We start from the raw sequence: 19,228 nt of genomic DNA, 5'->3' as shown, positions 1-19,228 counted from the left end.
AAAAAAAATATATATATATATATGCTTAATTAAGTTCCATGTATTTGTGGCACTGTTTCCAGGCATGGTGGTGCATACCTATAGTTCAAGCACTTAGGAGGTGGAGTCTGAAAGACAGAGAGGATGATGCCAACCTGGGCTGCATAGCAAGAAAAATAGTTTCCTTTCAGAGGACTATGAAGAGAAAAGAACAGGGGACTTGGGGAGAGGGGGAGGGAAGGGATGGTAGGGGAAAAACAAAGGAGGGGTAACAATGCTCGATAGGAAACATATTCATTACCTTACTCATGTAACTGTAACTCCTCTGTGCAGTATCTTTACAATAAAAAATATATTTTAAGAAAGAGAGAAAAGAATCAATACAGAGTGTTGTTGGATGTTGTGGATAAATAACAATGTCTTTGACAGGAGAACTAAGAGGGTAAGAAAACGAAGCGTCAAGGACCAAGGAACAAGAATTTATAGAGGTCTGGTAGAAAAACAGGAACAAATATAGGGCACCATAGATTGGGAAGGTGAGCCCACACCAGCTTACATAGATCAAAGTATATATTCCAGTATGCCGGTATTCAAAAAGCAGTGCTATTATGGAGCCAATATTTATTTTTATTTTCGAATTTGGCTGGCAAACATCTTGTTTTTGTTCCTAAAGAATAAGGTGATTGGATTTAACAAAATACTATTTTTTGAAGCAATTTCTGAAATCCATAGGGTTGGTTTAGTGAAAATGTGGCTGAGAAAATAGAGCCTGGTGTGGTATACATTATGGAAACATTAAACCATCAATTTATAACTATGCTTAAACTTTCTCAACAAACATTTTATAAATACCAGCAAAATAAATATCATCATTGAGAATTTTTGGCATATGGGGTAATTATTAAAAGACATAATTACTTGATGTCTGAATAAACCAAATGTTTTATTAAAATCCACAAAAGATAAGCTACATATCACACGCATAATGAATACAGGTGTCAAAATGAGAAACATTATTTAAATTTTTCCTGACAATAAATTCTTTGTGTGAGAATTTAACTTTGCTTTTAGGAAGATTATGTAACAAGAATTTTCTGGTAACTCCTCTATTAAAACTGCTTCTCAAATGATTTCACATAACAAAGATCATATATGGCTGTATTTTTCAAATGCCAGTGATTCACTAGTAACATATGATCTCAATTTAGTGTTCTACTAAAAATACAGCATTAACTATCAGTGTACTGTACAGAGTAGAGTACAATTTAGCTTCATGTATGTTTATATAACAATTGGTGATACAGAGATGGAATATAGGATTTTGTTTTTTGAGACAGGGTCTTACTGGGTAACTCAAGCTGGCCTTGATCTTGTGAAACTCCTGCCTCAGCTTATGATGTTCTGGAATTATATCTAGGTGCCATTATGCCTAAGATGCATTTCTAATAGTAGGCCATAACTCAAAACCTTGAAAAATAATTGCCCGAAGATGAACAAATTTATAATGTGTCTTTTTGTGACACACCTTTGAAGAAATGTTAATATTTTGTATTCCTAAGGGGCTTGTACCTAGCAAGAGCGATCTCAGTATTTTGTACATTGAACTACTTAAATGTGTGTGTCTATATAATTAAGTTAAATGCCTGCACTGTCCTTCATAACTTTCCCTCCCAGAAGGAAGCATGTATTCATACTAATAATACTAGTAATTTCTATTAATTTACATGAGGTGAAATTTAAGGAGTAGGCCCCATTTACTTCACAGGGCCTCTATGCAGGTGAGTGAGGTTCAATAAGGATCTAGGATTTTCTAATTCACTGAAGAAATGGATGAAAATAGTTTACTGGAGTATAGGTAATCAACAATTTAATGATTAGCTCCTTCTCATGAAAGTCAGCAGGAGTTCTGCATAGTTGCTGAAGTGGAAACACTTAGACACCCCACCATAAAAGGCATGAAATTGGTCCTCTGCAAGCAATTGCAGTTACATAAGCTCTTATACAGCACAGCCTATCCAAAGATAGTATATCATCATTTCCTTATTTGGTACCAACTGTTTCTTAAGGTTAGGTAAGATAAAACTCATTGGCCATGGTTTTCTATGTGCTGTCCTAAAACTCCAGAAGGGGATGGGACGTCACAGGGTGATGTATGATTTAGTGATAGAGTCTATTTTCCAGAGCTAACAATGTCTAACAGAAATGGGCAAAACTGCTGGGCACCCAGTGGCTCACGCCTATAATCCTGGATACTCGAGAGGCTTAGCTAGGAGGATCAAGGTTCAGAGCCAGCCTGGGCACACAAAATATCTTTAATGTATAAAAAATAAGCAAATATAATTTAGGTAGATCATAGGTTCTTAAAAATTGGTTTCTAAGTACATTAATGTGTTTCTAAGTACATTAATAAGTTGATGGCATTTGTAGTTCATGAGCAAGACTTACCAAGTTCTGCTAAATTTCCAAATGCAACAAGACACATTTCTGTAAGAGCTGCATTGTGGCAGTGGATGCCCAGTAATTTGACTAAGGTAGGAATAACACCCATATTGATAAGCTGTGCTTGAAGAGAATCTGTAAAAAAAAAAAAAAAAAGACAAGGGAAGAAAATCCAATCAAATCACAAATCAATTGAACATTAGTAAGAAGAAAAGACCTGCTATTCTCTGTAGTGCAAACTCAATTCTCCTTGAGTTAAAGGGAAGGAAAATAACTGTAACCCCTCAGTCCAGTATCTTGACCATAAAATAAAATTAAAAAAAATAAAGTGGAGGAAGATGAGGTCCATTCATATGTCTGAATGAACATTTTAAACACATTATTTCAGAGAGTTGACTTCAGAATCTTTGCAACGGCCAACCGAAATTTAGATATGAAAATAATTTAAACAGTATTTCAAATCTTGAGTTGTTTTGTTCTAAAATAAGGTCTTATGGCTTTAATAAGTAGGCTTTTAAAATATATAAATAAATATTACCATTGTTTTCTAAATGGAAAGGTTAATGAAACATTTGCATTAAGAAAAATAACAACATACAAAAAGCTTCAGAAAATAGGAAAGGAGGCAAAAATCCTAGGACCCTCTATATACATTTGCTTCATAATAGGGAAGTAAATAATCGCCAAAATGATTAGTTCTGAGCATTTGCATGTAGAGTGTTCTTTGATGATTGCTAAAAAAGAATGTGGTTTTAACAAAGAAAAAATTCAGTTACCTAAAATATTTTTTTTCTTTTCAAGAGTTTATTTAATTACAGAGACAGATCATCTCAATAAGAGATGGCTTTGAGAGGTGCAGAGAATGAGGTCAACATGACCTTATTCTTCTTTGCCTTCATTTTATAAGCAACTAATTTCTTTTAAGGTACTCAACATGCCTTGGATATCCACAATGGTTCTTCATGGTCAGTGATGATAGAATACCTGAAGTAAAGTTGAAGGTAAATTAGCCAAAATGAAAACCAAAAGCTAAAAAAGAAAGACATTTACACTTATTTATATAAAACATTATTGCTGCCAATAACTGGCTCATCCAAAGATGTAGGAATCCTCTTTCAAAGGTTATCTTTTTAGAATTATATACCATATGCAAACTAATAATTTTCTACAATTTCTTTTAAGTTATCTATTTGGAATATAAAGATGAAACTTTTTCACAAGACACATGTTCCTTAGAAGCCAAGTCTTTCTTACTCCTTAACCCAAGTTTTTCTTACTTAAAGTTCTTAACCAGTCAATAAGGCGGTGAGTGGGTGATTATCAAGAGAACACTAAGACAGGGTTGAGCTTTGAGTTATCTCAGATGTCCTGTATTATTTGCCTGGAGGTCTTTGCTGTTAATTCTGCCTGGAGGTTAGAGCAGGGTATGAAGTTGAGATTCAATGGTAGCTTATTGCCCCTGAAAAGTGGTGAGTGTTTAATTAGGAAAATATCTAGAGTAGTTGTGGTACATCAATATGGCAAGGGGGCTTATTACCAGAACAAGAATAGAAGATAAACCTGAGACAAAAGGGAAAAGTTACATTTAGAGTTCAAATAGCTACACAAAATACTTTACATTTTGCAATGGAATTTCATCAAATTTATCCTAAATGAAGATTAAAAAATATATTCAGCTAAACAATTTGGGGCTTTTTGAAGTATTTTTTTTGTCTGAGTATACAATGCAGCAATCATTGAATGATTCACAATACATAGCAAAAATACTTGAAAGATACAGTGTTATGTACCATGTGGACAGAATGCTTGCATTCTGATCACAGGATTTATTATCATCATGCACCAAAGAACTTTCTAAGTTAGAAATGATTTTACTTACCAAACGAGTTCTTTCTAGTGAATCACCTCTGTATCTCCTTGTTCTTTATCAGTATTGCTATTTATTTATTCATTTTTAACTAGCTCATCAAATACTGCAGAGCTACTGAATCATTAAATTTCAGGTATATAAGCGTGAGCACTAGCGCATGCATTGAGTGTGAGTCAAACTGCTCTATGTCTGCATATATGTAAGCATCACACACCCCCTCAGTACTGTTGGTACAAATTATAAAATCCCACAGTCCAGGGACATCAGCGGAAGAACACATTTCTTTCTTTCTTTTTTTTTCTTTTGTCGGTCATGGGGCCTGAACTCTAGGTCTAGGTGCTGTCCCTCAGCTCTTCAGCTCAAGGCTAGCGCTCTACCACTTGAGCCACAGCACCACTTCTAGCCTTTTCTGTTTATGTGGTACTTAGGAATCGAACCCAGGGCCTCATGCATGCAAGGCAAGCACTCTACCACTGAGCCACCTTCCCAGCCCAAGGAAGAACACATTTCATGAAGAAGATAACTCAAAGAGGGAGAATGCCACTTAGAAGATGATTTGCTCTTCACATTCTCCTAACTTGGCATCTCTATCACTTTCTTGGACTGCTTTTAAAATGCTATAAATTTTGGTTCCGAGGAAAAGAGGGGCAAAAAATTAAGAAATGTGGAGAGCCTAACAAAATCAGTCAAATTTGCACCAGTAAAATTTGCAATTGTAGTAGATCAAAAGGAAAAAGTAGCACAGAGCATATGGCAACTAGTGTGAATCATACTTCGTGAAAATCATTTTACTTCAAGAAAATGTTTTAAAACTACTCAGGAACCAATTAATTGTATACTCACATACAACACACATAATACACACAAGAGAAAAAAATAGGTAGTCATCCAACTGGACAGACTCATGTGGACCAATTGGTTGCGTTCTTTTCTATCTACTTCTGTGATGCTAACTAAAACAATAATCATACTCAAGGTAACTCTAAAATTTGTTCACACTGCATGTAAGAACTCTGCTTGGATAATTAAAGCTCAGAGTAGAGAGAGAGAAAAATAAAAAAAGTCCTTCAGCATGTTGAGAGAAATTTTATAGATGCACAGGCATCCTGGAATACAGTTTTCCAAGTGAGATTCCTAAAACCCTTTTAGAAGATCACAAAGTCAAAATCCTGTTTGAAAAAACAGCATTTGCTGGGCACTGGTGGCTCATGCTTGTAATCCGATTTACTCAGGAAGCTGAGATCTGAGGATCATGGTTCAAAAACAGCCCAGGCAGGAAAGTCAATGAAATGCCTGTCTCTAATTATTCACCAAAAAGTCGCAAGTGGAACTGATGTGGTTGAGCACTAACCTTGAGCAGAAAAGCTCAGCAACGGTGCCCATGCCCGATTCAAACCCCAGGGCCGAGACCAAAATAGAAACAGAAAATAAAAATATTAAGATTATATTTGTGTGTTGATAGCACAAAAAGTATGCTGGTAAAAATGGTGCCATGTTAGCCCGACCCAGGCAGAGTCCACAAATTGTGTTAGTAGCTGTTACAGTTAGTTATTGCCTCAACATACAGCAATAAGGCTTTTTTTCCCCCTCAGCAATGTTGTTTTTGAAAATATTTTTCATAAACATTACTTACATGACAGATAGGCTTATTATTTCAAAATGAAATATTGAAGACTTTCAAATAACTCATGTACATAAATGAAAGTTCTTTGAGATCTTCTGTACCTTTTAAATGTCTAAAAGGGTCCAGAGAAATAAGTTTAAAAACCTCTGTTAAAGAATTAACTACTTTTAGGGAATTAGAATAGGGAAAAAATTATGGAAAAAAACCTTCTGAATTAAAAGATATGCCTGGAAGACATAATAACAGGGAGAGAAAAGGAAAAATTAAAAAGTTAAAAGTATTCTATATAATTACAGATTTGGTGCTCAGATATTTTGAGAGGAATTATCTTAATGAAGCATGTGAGGCTCTCATCCTATTTATTTGAGTAGGAACCCTAGTTAAACTGGGAGTACTACAGATTTAGTTTGCCTATCTATTTCATTTTCAACTTTGTTTCCATTAAGTAGGCTTAAAAAGAATTAAGTGGAGGTCCTGTTTACGCAATTAAGTCTGTATTAATTCTTATCAATGGAAGCAACTGACTATTTGGGAAATTTAAACACAGGGTCTTGAGCTTGGTAGGCAGGGGTACTACCTCTTAAGCTATCTGATTATTATTTTTTAATTGTTCAAAGAAAGCTTGTGAATGTTCTTCATATGACATAACAGCAATCAGAAGTGTGACTCTTAAATGAAAAATTAACAGGAAGACATTCTTAGGAACAATGTACATTCTCTAGACACATTGGAAACAGTATGAAACAACTGCAGGACTGAAGACTTTAACAAATCCCTTAACAAATACCAGCAATTCTAGGAGAATGTTTATCAGAGCTCAACACACACAGCATTTCACAACAATGCAACCCAGGCCCATACGTAGCAAATACTTATGTGTGAAAGACAATCTTTAGACAACACAATGTCATAAACATCTTCAGGTTTTTTTTTTATTTTTAAAACTTTTTCTTTCTTTTTTTTTTTGTCAGTCATGGGGCTTGAACTCTGGGCCTGGGCGCTGTCCCTCAGCTCTTCAACTCAAGGCGAGCGCTCTACCACTTGAGCTACAGCGCCACTTCCAGGTTTTGGTTTTTTATTTTAATTTTTTAAAATAAACTATTCCTGACACACATCACAGACAAATAGACTGACCAAAATACAGATTTACAAAAATACATGACACAGGCCCTACATGATCTATGGGGAGGAAGAGGAAGAAAGCCACTGAGGGGGTGCAATACAGATGCATATACAAAGAGATATAGGCAATCAACGCATGCGCTGGTGTGAACACTTACCTACCTACATTTGAATTTCAATGGTTCCAAGTTCTTCAGGTCACACTCATGGCAACTCCAAAGAATGGAGATCTGGAGAGAAGATCTCAAGTTGAGGAACCTTTTTCCCCCTGATTTTTTAAGTTTCATGTTTAAAACACTGGTATAGACTAGATTATAGGTCCCGAAAAGTATGCTGAAAATTTCAGTTAGCTAAGTTATGTTGATCAGTAACTAAAAAATAGGTCTTTTAAAAAAGATTATGACAGGTGTATCTTATTCTTAAAGTGAATGTTATGAGATTACTAGCATTACTGCTGGAAAGGACTTAAGGATGAATCTGTGTCAAAATAAAACACACTTCAAAATAGTTGCACATTAGTGTTTATCCATGTTACTCATGGCATAATATATATTGCCTACAGGCTTACATTATAAACTCCAATGATAGTTACGTGAGTTGTACTCAGTTGATAGAGCAGACAATAATGGAACACCTGTATTTCTAAAAGCAGGGTATAAAATAAAAATTAGAAGTGATTTCTCTGTGAAAGGGCACTCCAGAATATAAGCAGGTTTTAGCCGTGTAACAGTGAAAAGGAAAGTGATATATATAGGGCTAGTTGGAGGGTGATTAGGACCAACTACATACAGGCACAAGTACAGGCCTGACTTTCTTTCTGACTCTTATCCAGTATCTTTTTGTTGACCAATCAGGAGAGTGGACACCTAACTGTTGATGATAGTCAAACACACTTCTATGTGTATAAAATCAACTTTAAATCCATTATTTTAAAAGCCTTTTTTACCGAAATCATAGATCTATTGTGTTTTGCACCAAGAGAACTGCTTCCATCCCCAGGTTAAAAATTTCAATGACATAAAACAATATCAAAAGAAAAGGAAAGAAACTATAATCAAAATATTGAGAATGCTGGAGGTTCAAACCAATACATTTACATTAAAATTTGAAGAACTGAAAGGAGAATTCAAAAGTTCTTTCTGACTTTTGAAAATAGTCTTTTACATGGCCAAATTTCTCCTTTAAAAAGGTTTTAAAGATAAATAACAAAATTACACGCATGAGTAATATAGGACAGCAGCAGCAACAACAACAAAAAACTGCAAAGCAAAAATCACAAGAAAATTAGGAAAAAAGGCTTAATCATCTGTGAGAGGCCTAACACATTTAGTATCCTCAATCCAGTCACAGCTAATTTTAATCTAACAGATAATTTTTTTCCCTTCTATCACTCCAGGTTAAATTATTTACTGCATATCTACTCTGGCTATACTGAATACTGCCACAAATAAAATTTATAGAAATGTCTATCTCATTAAAAAAGATACTTCCAGCTGAGTGCTGCTGGTGAATACCTATGATCCTAGCTACTCAGAAGGCTGAGATCTCAAGATTGCTCTTTGAAGCCAGCCCAGGCAAGAAAGCCACTTAAACTCTTAATTTCAACCAACCAACATAAAAGCCAGAAGTGGAGCTGTGTCTCAAGTGGCAGAGCACCAGTAAGCAGGCCCTGAATTCAAGCCCTACTACGGGCACAAAAAAAACAAAACAAAAAGAAAACTATGCTTTCATCTCAGAAAAAAAAAGTCTTAAAGGTTAAAAGTATTTTTAAGAGGAACATGGGTAGCTGTAGTTTAAACCCAATTCAATCTCAGCTTTTATATGGTGGCACTGCTGAAATAAAGGCCACATCTATATAGTTTAAATTATAGGCCTGAATTTTTGTATAACAAACTAAGCTAAATGCCAGATTCATTTATATTCGAACATGCAGACCTTATAGACTAAGTTTAATAATGCAAATAGTTCTTATTTCACAAAATTATATTCTGGCCTTTAAAAGAATAGCTTTATTATTTATTTTTCACAACTTAAAAATCACATAATGTTACAGTGTTATTTAAAACATACAAATTATAATAATAAATTATCCACATCTCCACATTTAAAATTTCTAGCCTATAACCATTTTGAAAACTATTTAGATAATACCATGTTAGATTGCTATTTTTTCTAGAAGTTAATTTACATGAAGTGGTTTGCAATTTCTCTCTGAATGGACTTTACCAAGTGCCCTAAATCTGAGATACATTAATTTAATAAACAAAAATCTATTATTCACTTCTAGCTGTAATGTCAGAAACTGGAAGGTCAGGTAGCTCAATGTTTTTCCTAGAACTGTCTTTCCTAGAACTAAAAATTCACATGTGTTCAGTATTATGTGCTTGCTACAATCACATCTCAACTTAGTGTAGCAGCATCAGTAACAAAGTAGAGACCCAGTCTTTCTGACCCAGTGTGACTTTCTTGGCATTCTTTTTCAAAAGAAGGAATATGTTGAATATCTATAAGTTAAGTGAGATGCAAAACAGCAGCAATTCATGATGGCAAAAATTATACAAACTTGAATAATGGAGAACACAGATATATTCTCTTGAGAAACTTACAACATTAAACAAAGTGTGAAGAACTGTTTTAACTACTTAATTTCATTAAAGCAGTGAATCTTGGAATAAAAAATCCAACTTGGAAACTCTTTAAAAGCTTGTGAATTTGAGATAAAAAAATCATTTCCCCACGCCTCAAATTTTCTTCAAATTTTCAAATTTGAAGAAAAATCTCAAAAATAATATTCAGTCAGAGTATGATTAATCAGAAAAGGAATTCATGAAAATCATTTGTGGAAAATGTAATAATGTCAGAGAAAATTAACTTCAGATACAAATTTTGCTTTGCACTGCCCCCAGTTACTGGTGGACATCTAGACAGTACCATAAGGTACCATGGTATATGCTAGCATCAATGCAGAATCCTTTGAAAGCTGGTAAGACCAAGACAATGTTACTCCTCTGATAACATAGTGCTAAGCTTTACATACAGGCTACTGAAATCATAGACAGTACAACTACAAAAACCATTTCATTTTCTTTGAGATAAAAACTTCAGATTTCTGCATTGAGAAGTTCATTCTACAAGGGCTGGAGAGCTGCAAATTAATACCAGTATGTGTAGTTGATGCATCTCTAATAAAACAGTTAGCAGGAGTCTATGAAGGAGCAGCATTATTACAGTAACAGTTTAGGATTATGACGATAGGCTAACTGAGCCTAACTGAATAGGCAGAATTAGCAAAAGGCACCAGAATAATTTGTCTTACATGGAATTTTTTTTTCAAATGACGTTTGTAGTAGGACTTCATGAATACAACCTGTTTCAGGAAAGTGATTAGAAAACTCTTTGTGAAGGACATAAAAGTTCAGATATTTTGTAAACAAAGAAAATAGCAGTTAAAGAATACAAGAATAAGAGTAAATAATAAAATAGCCTACCGACTTCTCAGCTATACAAAAAACTTCAACATACTTAACTTCATTTAACACACTAGAGAATTTTAATTTGACAAATTGGGCTTCAAAAGACTTGAACTTAAACACACACCATTTTTCTAAAATCTAATGTCTAGGAAATAATCCTTAAGTCCCATAATAAAGTAGTACCAAAATGTAGGAATAAAGAATAAACACATAGCTCAGACTAAAGTGCTGTTCAGGTTGTTTTTTTTAAAATTAGTATCGTTCCCAGCTAATATCTTTTTATTTCAAATATGAAGAAAAAGAAAACAAATTATTGGGTAGGTCTCACCAGGAATAATGGACAGTATGATTAGAAGTATGAAATTATTGATAGAAAAAAATGGGCACAAATCAATTACCTTTAAACTAGATCCTTAAATTAGAAAAGACTTCTCAGATCTGTTTTTAAACAAATTTAAGTACTACTCTTAATACTTAAATTCAGTTATTATCTTCAATAGCATAACCTATGAATTATATTTCTTAACTAAGATAATTTCTTAACTAATTAATTATCTTAGTTAAGAAATGGCCTCAAAAGAGGCCATGTATTTATTATCTTATGCCATCAGTCCATGCAGCAGTAAGAGAATTATTATAATGATGTTAGAAAATTTTCAGGAACCACGCAAAAGAAAAAATTAGTCTTTCAAAACTAGGGTGTTACACTAAGATATAAGAAAAGTATTAGTGTCATTTACAGAAATCACTTACAGAAACGTATAGCTATTATATATAGTCAGATAAAGAAGCAATGAACTGCATATTATGTTAATAATTTCAGAAGAAACAAGTTTTTCCTAGTGGCACATTTATAGCTTCTTGTCATTTAAAACATTATGGGGGGAGTTAGAACAGTTTATTCCTTCCCTGTTAACTATATTAAGATAAAAATTAAAATGTGACAGGTTTCCACTAGGTATTATTTATTGATAAATCATGGATATTTGTAATAATAATTTCCATGAATAAATTCCTTAAACAGGTCTTATTCTGGTCTCTAAGGGCTTCACTTTAGATTATGAGTTTGCTTCTATTCCATCAACAGTCAATTTCCAAGTGTACACAGGCAGACTTACTAAGCTTGTGGAGAACTTTTAACTATACTCCTGGTACTTATTTCTTTTTTCTAGTACTCTTTTCTACTAATGCCATGTGCCTGGATAAGGAATAATAACTAAGTTGCTAGGCCTGCCTAGCAAGCCTAAGGCCCTAGCTAGGTTCAACCCTCCATACTGATGAACACAAAAGCGAGCAATTTAAAACCATGAAACTTTTCCAAGCATAAACAGAAGTCTCTGAATCAAGGTATGTTTAAACTTCAGTATGGTACCAATATGCTTTAGGACAAATAAAAAAAACATGAAAAATTTTCTTCAGAGGAATGAAATTGGTCAATTTCAGTACTGTTTTATCTGCATATTAAAAATAATTGTTTATGCAACTAAAAGTTCCCTATCTATAGAAAAGGTTTAAGTCATTGGGACCAGAAACAGTTTTGTTTTCTGATGAAACAGAAAGGATACTTAATCATTCATATAGTCTATTCCCAAATTAACAGGGGCTTGTGTATTGACATTCAATGGTAAATTCATATATATATAAAAAAACTTCATGTGTCTATTATCTTTTTTTTAAAATCTTAGCAATTCATCTGGTGAACAGGCTCAATATCAAATGATCTCAAGTTAGTAAAGATAACCTAATGGTTAAGTCTTTAACACAAACTTTAAAGAGTAAGCAAGCACTGAACACAAAAATAAAGATGCAGATTCAGGAAGACCTAAATGAAACATTATAAAGAAAAAGAACTACTTCACAAAGGTACTCATGACAGAGAAAAAGGAACAGAGAAAGAAGACAACAGTTCACTGGTGGACATTTGTTTCTTAGTTCTAAAAATAACTTAGTTCTTCTATTTTTTTCTTTTCTTTTTTTTTGAGGCATATATTACTAAGTTGTCTAGCCTAGCCTTAAACTCTCTGTGTAGCCCAGGCTCACCCTGAGTAGTACACATCTCTCTTCAGCACTCCAGTTACTGGGATTATATCTACTAAGTTTCAAAAGGTACGCTCAAACTACAGCTTTGGGAATTAATAAAACAAAATCACCATTTGTTACTCTCATAATATTCTGAGAAAAGTTAATACAGCTTTCCACAGTATAGACGTTTTTTCTTATTTGTTTTTCATTGTGTATTATATATTCAGATGGTGAACTCTGCATACTATAAATCATTACTCTCAAATTATATATCTCCACACTCTGTGAAATTCTGCTGCAGAAACTCAGTCTCTATTTGCTTTGGATGAGAGTACATGGTTCTTTTAAGCATTATTTGATCATTTCCCAACCTTTTACACAGATTTTTTTTTTAAACAGCTTTATCAAAGGACTAACAAGTAGTTTAGATATAAGACTAATTCTGCTATTAACGGCTTCATGATTAGTTCCCTTCATAAACCTTTTTACAACAATCTCCCACTGAATACTTGGCATGGAATGAAGTTAGAGATAAGAAGGAACATGAACAACTGTCTGATGATTTCTTAAAGAAATTCAGATGCCTTTGCATTATAGTTAAGTTTCAATTGCTTAGGAAATAGCCCCTCATTTTAGATTTGCCTAGATTTGGCCTTTCTAATTTACCTTTTAGCATTTACGTTATTCCCTTTTCCAAAAGGATTCACTGAAAAAATAAGTAATTGACCAGACTGACTAGCTAATGTTTTTAGCTTAAGTTTCATAGGGTAGAGAAATATCAATAAGAACTCTTTTATATTAAGAGCAATTTAAAATTTAGGTTTAAAATTGGTGTCCCTTGCATTGGATAAGTCTTGAAGATACTTTGTTTAGCTTGTACAGTGTTAAAAAAGAAAATGGGATACAAAACTGAAAAAAAAAATCAGCTGGGTGCCGATGAATCACACCTGTAATTCTGGCTACTCAGGAAGTTGAGATCTGAGGACAGAGGTTCAAAGCCAGCTCAGGCAGGAAAAGTCCATGAGACTCTTATCTTCAACTAATCATAAAAAAGCCAGAAGAGGAGCTATGACTCAAGTGGTAGAGTGCTAGTCTTGAACAAAAAGACTCAAGGACAGTGCCCAGGCCCTGAGTTCAAGTCCCAGAACCAGTACAAAAATGGAAATCAGATGTCATCTGAAAAGCTAGATTTTTCAGCTTCCTTTCCCCATCTTCTCTTCAAAACATCCACGAGTATTTGGCCAAGTTGCCTCACTGACACATCTAGTGAGAGAGTAGAATAGTACTCTCAACCTCAGTTCTTAAATTGCAACAGCCCCTCCTGCTCAATGTCACAGAGTATCATGGGCCAATCATAAATGGTCACTTTTTAAGGTTCACTTGTTACTTTTAACTTGAGACTGTTTCTTAGGACTCAGGAATGCAACAAGAGAAAAAAAATACTCAAGAAAGGTCATATGTCTGTAGAATACATGAAAGTAAGGAACAATATTACACATTCATTATGTAAATATATGGAGAAAGACTAAAAATTAAAATGTCACAATGGAAAGAACAATGACACCTGTTGAAACTGTTTTAGGAAGGAAGGATGATAGAGGGGAGTAGACTGGAATACTCTGTAAATATAAGCCCCCCCACCCCTAAACTAATGTATGCTAATTTTAAAAATAATGCCACTTGAAACAAATCATAGAAAGTCTTATTTGTGTTATATATGCAGAACATTTGAAATTTAAGTGTTTTTACATAAGATGACAACGATCAGAATCTTGTCACATAAATGTTAATATGAAATCTTAACATTTTTTTCTTCCCATTAAACTTATTATATAATAGGGCATCTGAAAATTGTTATCTTTAGTGAGGTTCTAAAATGTTTTCAGTTTCTAAAAAACAAAAACAAAAACAACTATTTAAAAGATTTTACCACCCATTTCTAAAATGAACGCCCTTCAATTATTCTGAACTTTATGTTCTCAGTAAGCCAGATTTTGTTAGAGGTATTTAAATCTTTTTCCAAGTAAATATAATTAAGTAATTTCTTCTAAAATAATGTGTAAGACTACTTCTAGCATTTATTAATAATAAGTAATAAACATGAGGCCACTGTGATGTTATTTCTAAAATGTTTATAGGAAGAAAACTTAAGCCACACCACATGGTTTTGATTTGGGGCTGGTATTAATTGATATGGGTGACCCTCCAAAACCTCATCCTTTTCAGTAAAGTAGACCATTGTGTAATTGTAAAACACTGTAACATAAGTTAACTATTGATTTTATATTAATAATATAAATCATTGCTCATCATTTTTTCAAGTATTTGTTGTATACTATAGGAAAGATTATTTTAAGGTTTTCCCCCAGAGATAAAGCAAGGTTTCAGGTTTGTTTACCATTCTCATTGCTATAGTTCATCAGCATGCCACAAAAGACAGTCAAGAGCTTCTCATTGGCGGGGTCTGTTATACTGCACAGTGACCTTAAATGGTCAACTACAACCTGTGCACCACCTGCTTGGCCAACTGCACTCCTGCCCTCATCTGTAAAACAAAGAGTTAAATTAAAAATAAAACAAAAAAAAAGAAATGTACCTTACAACTTTAAATACAAAACATAACAGTGTTCGTTATTCATTACTTAGTAAGTAGAAAATAATCCTAAGACGGGTGCTAAGAATGTCTATCTGAAAAAAAACAACAACAAACAAACATGGAAATGGGGGTGGGATGGGGGGAAAGAGACAATTACGTTTTAAGAGGGGGGAAAATATTCTCGCCTGTATCACATCAGAGTTCAAAGAACTTCTCTGAGTCCTTGTTTATGATGTGGAAGTTCCAACCTCTCTCCTTTAACAAATGACAGTTTAGTGTAAGAAAGAAAGTGGAACTAAATATTCCTCACCTTGGAAACTGCTAAGGATATTTTATTAGAGCGTATTTCAAAGTTAGCTATTATCCAAGAAAACTGCACATGACCAAATTCAGTTCTAGGTCACAATATGTAATGCCTAAATATTAGTACTGTAGTCTCTGTAATTATGTTTTCTATTAGCCAGAGCACATTCCTTCTTTTTTTCTTTCATTCTTGACTTGTGTTTTATTATTTTTTTATTACCTCTATTCTACCTTACCAATGTCTTTCAAATTACAATCACTGGTCAAATGATGGTCCACATACTATTATGTACCATGCACATAATAAGTGTTATTTTACTACTGGAACATATGAAATACTTTTTGTTCTTTGAATATAGAAATGGGAAGAAACAATGGTAACAATATATGTCTTTCTAAATCTGAACTCCTTATATTAAAATATGATAGTCTACTGAATTGTGCTATCCAACAGACTTATGACAGCTGCAATGTAAACCATGTGTGTAATTTAATTTCATTAGTAGCCTCATTAAAAAGTAAAAAACATATTAAAAATTAAGTTTAGTAATATTCTATTTTTTTCAATCCAATATGTCCAAAATATCATAATAACACAATCATTATATAAATTATTAGGGAAATATTTACATTCCCCATAATAAAACTTTTAAAACCCAAGTATATTTTAACATTTAAGTCAGCTACATTTCAATTTCTGACTGCCCTAGTGGCCAGTTCAGCAATATATCGAGCATAAGAAACAGCACACAAAGGAATTAAGCTGTGAAGGTAGCAAAATAAAAAAAAAAAAAAAAGTTTTTCTAAAGTCATTTCTTTGCAAGTGAGGCTGAATCATATTATAGACAATGGAAGTTTGCTACATATCATTTGTTATGGTACACACAGACAAATATCCATATGTAACTTATCATACTTTTGAAAAAACTTGAGGAACTCACACTAAAATTAAGAGTCCTGTCCACTTAGCTTTATGCCATGCGCATTTGGTTGTATTATACTGTTACATATACAAACAATAGTACCTTATGTTATTCAGCTAATAGGTTCATAGAAAACTATATTGTCCTATTACACATCAGCCAAGAATGTTGTTCAAATTTCACTTAAGAAATTACTTAAATTTCAGCCATGCATGCTGACTTACATATGTAATTCTAGCACCCTGGTTGAGGCAGGATGGGTGAGTGTCTTGCAACAATGTTGCAAAAAACCCAAAACTTAACAAACAAAACCCTAGAAATTCAATTTCTCAAGCTTTAGTTCCAATAACAAATGTAAATTATCTAGATTATTGGGCACTTTGTGTGTGGACAATGTCATAGAAAAATGGACTACCAAATTAGGATTAGCAACCCAAAATTCAAGCACTCAGTAATATGAACGTATAATTTATCTCAACCTGAAATTTGCAAAACTTAAATGGTATTTCATTCTAATTGTTGAGGAAACCAGGGCTATCAATATATCAATATCAATATATAAACTGCACGCTTTAGATTTAGTAAAAATCTTAAAGAATAGCTAAACTATACCAAGCCTATTTGCAGTGACTGTTAAAGGTTTTGTTGCTTATGGTCACTAAATTAGTGTCCAAAAATCAATAATGAAACCAGTTAAAAATTTATTCAATGATTTTATAATGAAATAAAATTGAGCCTAACTATAATGAGGCCAATTCATTACATGTTTCAGAGCCACAATGCTTCCCTTCCTTTCTTTCCTTCTTTCCTTCCCGTTTTGAATTGTCTCTAATACAGCATTTTACTCATGACAGTTATTGAGAGTTGGTGAGAATAGAAATTCAATCTCCATATTAGAAATGATCAAATCTGAGAAAAAAAACATGTTAATAAGAGTTACTTGAGAAAAAAATACTAACAACGGAATATAGTAATATTTAGTTTCTTAGTTTCCTTCTTGATTTTTAAACAGAATAGCTAAGGAAATAAGGTAAAAGAGGATTTTATTAAGTTTTCATACAAATTAGTGATTCTAAGGAATGATTGTTCCTTACCAAAACAAGTGATACAATTTTAAATATACACCAAAACAGTTATCATTGTACAAGCCTATGTATCTTTTTTTAATAGATAGGTGGATCTACAATTTTGTTATATTATTTAAATAAATATTATTGGTCATTCAATAAAGCTCATCACAAACTCATATATGCACAAAAACTCACTTTTAGCCATTTTGCTAATAAGTAACATTGAATTTGTAAGACACCCTGAGCTATCATCTATGGAAATGGAATTTATATCTTAATTTCCCATAATTACAAGCATCTGGCCACTGAAAAAAGTACAACCACCAACTCTACATTCTTCAGTGATGAACCCTGTCACAAAAGTAGCTCCCAGAACAAGTTTGATCATTCTTCACACTACATCAGAGTTGGACTTTACATTTAAATACATATTATGGTTCCAATAATCCATCTCAAAAAAGTAATTAGCCTATCAAAATTCATGGTAAGTCATAGAGCCATTCAATGAGATCCATTCTGAGAACAAGAAGTCTCCAAACTCCTAGAGAATGAGCTTTAATAAAAAACATTTAGAGGCAAAACCAAGAATGAAGCTATTATGTGATATGAACTGTAAAATCACAGACCTAAAAGCATGAACAAACCCTTCGCTGCACTGTGTAATCTTTCACACACATCTTTGTCTCATTATCATGATGAACTGTCCAAGCTCTCTTCCCCTTCCAACCTCTGCACAGAAGTATACTCCCCACTCACTTTCACAGAGAAAAGAGAAGACACCAAGAACAACCTTCCTTGCATTTTTCACACCTCAGTTCACTTCATATAATCCTCCTCCTATTCCCTCTTTTCCCTTTAGAAACTCAGTTCTTACCTTTGATGGAACACTTACTTGGTTTCTATATGAACCTGTATCTTCTGTTCATTGTAGTCTGTCCTTGTTTCTATTTGTGTGTTTGTGTGTGCACATGTGTGGCAAGTTCTTGGACTTGAGCTTAGGGTTTGGAGCTGTCCCTGAGCTTTTTTTGCTCAAGATTGGCACTCTGCCACTTAAGCCACAGCTTCACTTCCAGCTTTTTGGTGGTTAATTAGAGATAAGAGTCTCATGGATTTTCCTGTCTGGGCTGGCTTCGAACTGAGATTCTAAGGTCTCAGTCTCCTGAGTAGCTTGGATTATAGGCATGAACCACCAGCATCCTGTTTTCTATTTTATGGTTCACTTAGGCTTTGATTTACATATTCATGGTGGCAGTTATTGGCAGTCTATCACTGGGAGAGGAACAAGAGCATGGAGAAAATGTCCTGTGATGCAGGCACACATAGATGGCCAAGACACAAAGAAAACACCTCCCATTTGCCCATTATCACAGGGCGGGGACAGTCTACTGCTAAAGGAATCAAGATGTCAACAGGCTAAACAGATTCTCCTCTCTGCTTATACATCCACAAGCAGTATTCTTCCTTTTCTTTCTATAAATATCTAGCTCATTCTTTCTCAATCATCAGTTCAAATAACATCCTCAGAGATAGCTCTGATATTCTCCATTACATCATTGTATTAATTCCCTTGACACTAATGATCATAATCTGCAAATATCTTTGTAATATTTACTTGTTTATTATCTATTATCTCCCATGCAAGCTCCACAAAAATAGAGACTTCTTGCTTTTTATTTACTTCTATGTTTCTTATTATCTGGCAGAGTGCCCTGAACACAGTGGGTTCAATCAATATTTGTGGATTTAATGATTTGATCTATACACACAAAGGCACACAGGCACACACACAAAGGCACAACAGTGATGA

At 33.7% G+C, this 19,228-nt stretch overlaps 1 protein-coding gene across 4 annotated transcripts in view; it reads right to left on the bottom strand.

The window, feature by feature from the left end:
* Rap1gds1 (RAP1, GTP-GDP dissociation stimulator 1) overlaps positions 1 to 19,228 on the bottom strand; it is a 97,789-nt gene that overhangs the window by 25,499 nt on the left and 53,062 nt on the right. For 3 of the 4 annotated variants that reach the window (XM_013029781.1, XM_013029782.1, XM_013029784.1), the window contains 2 exons: positions 14,928 to 15,074; positions 2,425 to 2,553 (listed from right to left, as the gene is read on the bottom strand). In XM_013029781.1, coding sequence (XP_012885235.1) covers positions 2,425 to 2,553; positions 14,928 to 15,074 — 276 coding nt within the window. The remainder of the gene's footprint in view (positions 1 to 2,424; positions 2,554 to 14,927; positions 15,075 to 19,228) is intronic. The other variant, XM_013029783.1, reaches the window with a different exon arrangement.

Source organism: Dipodomys ordii, unplaced genomic scaffold (assembly GCF_000151885.1).
Source record: "Dipodomys ordii isolate 6190 unplaced genomic scaffold, Dord_2.0 Scaffold122, whole genome shotgun sequence".
NCBI lineage: Eukaryota > Metazoa > Chordata > Mammalia > Rodentia > Heteromyidae > Dipodomys > Dipodomys ordii.
This window is presented reverse-complemented; position numbering and strand designations above follow the sequence as displayed.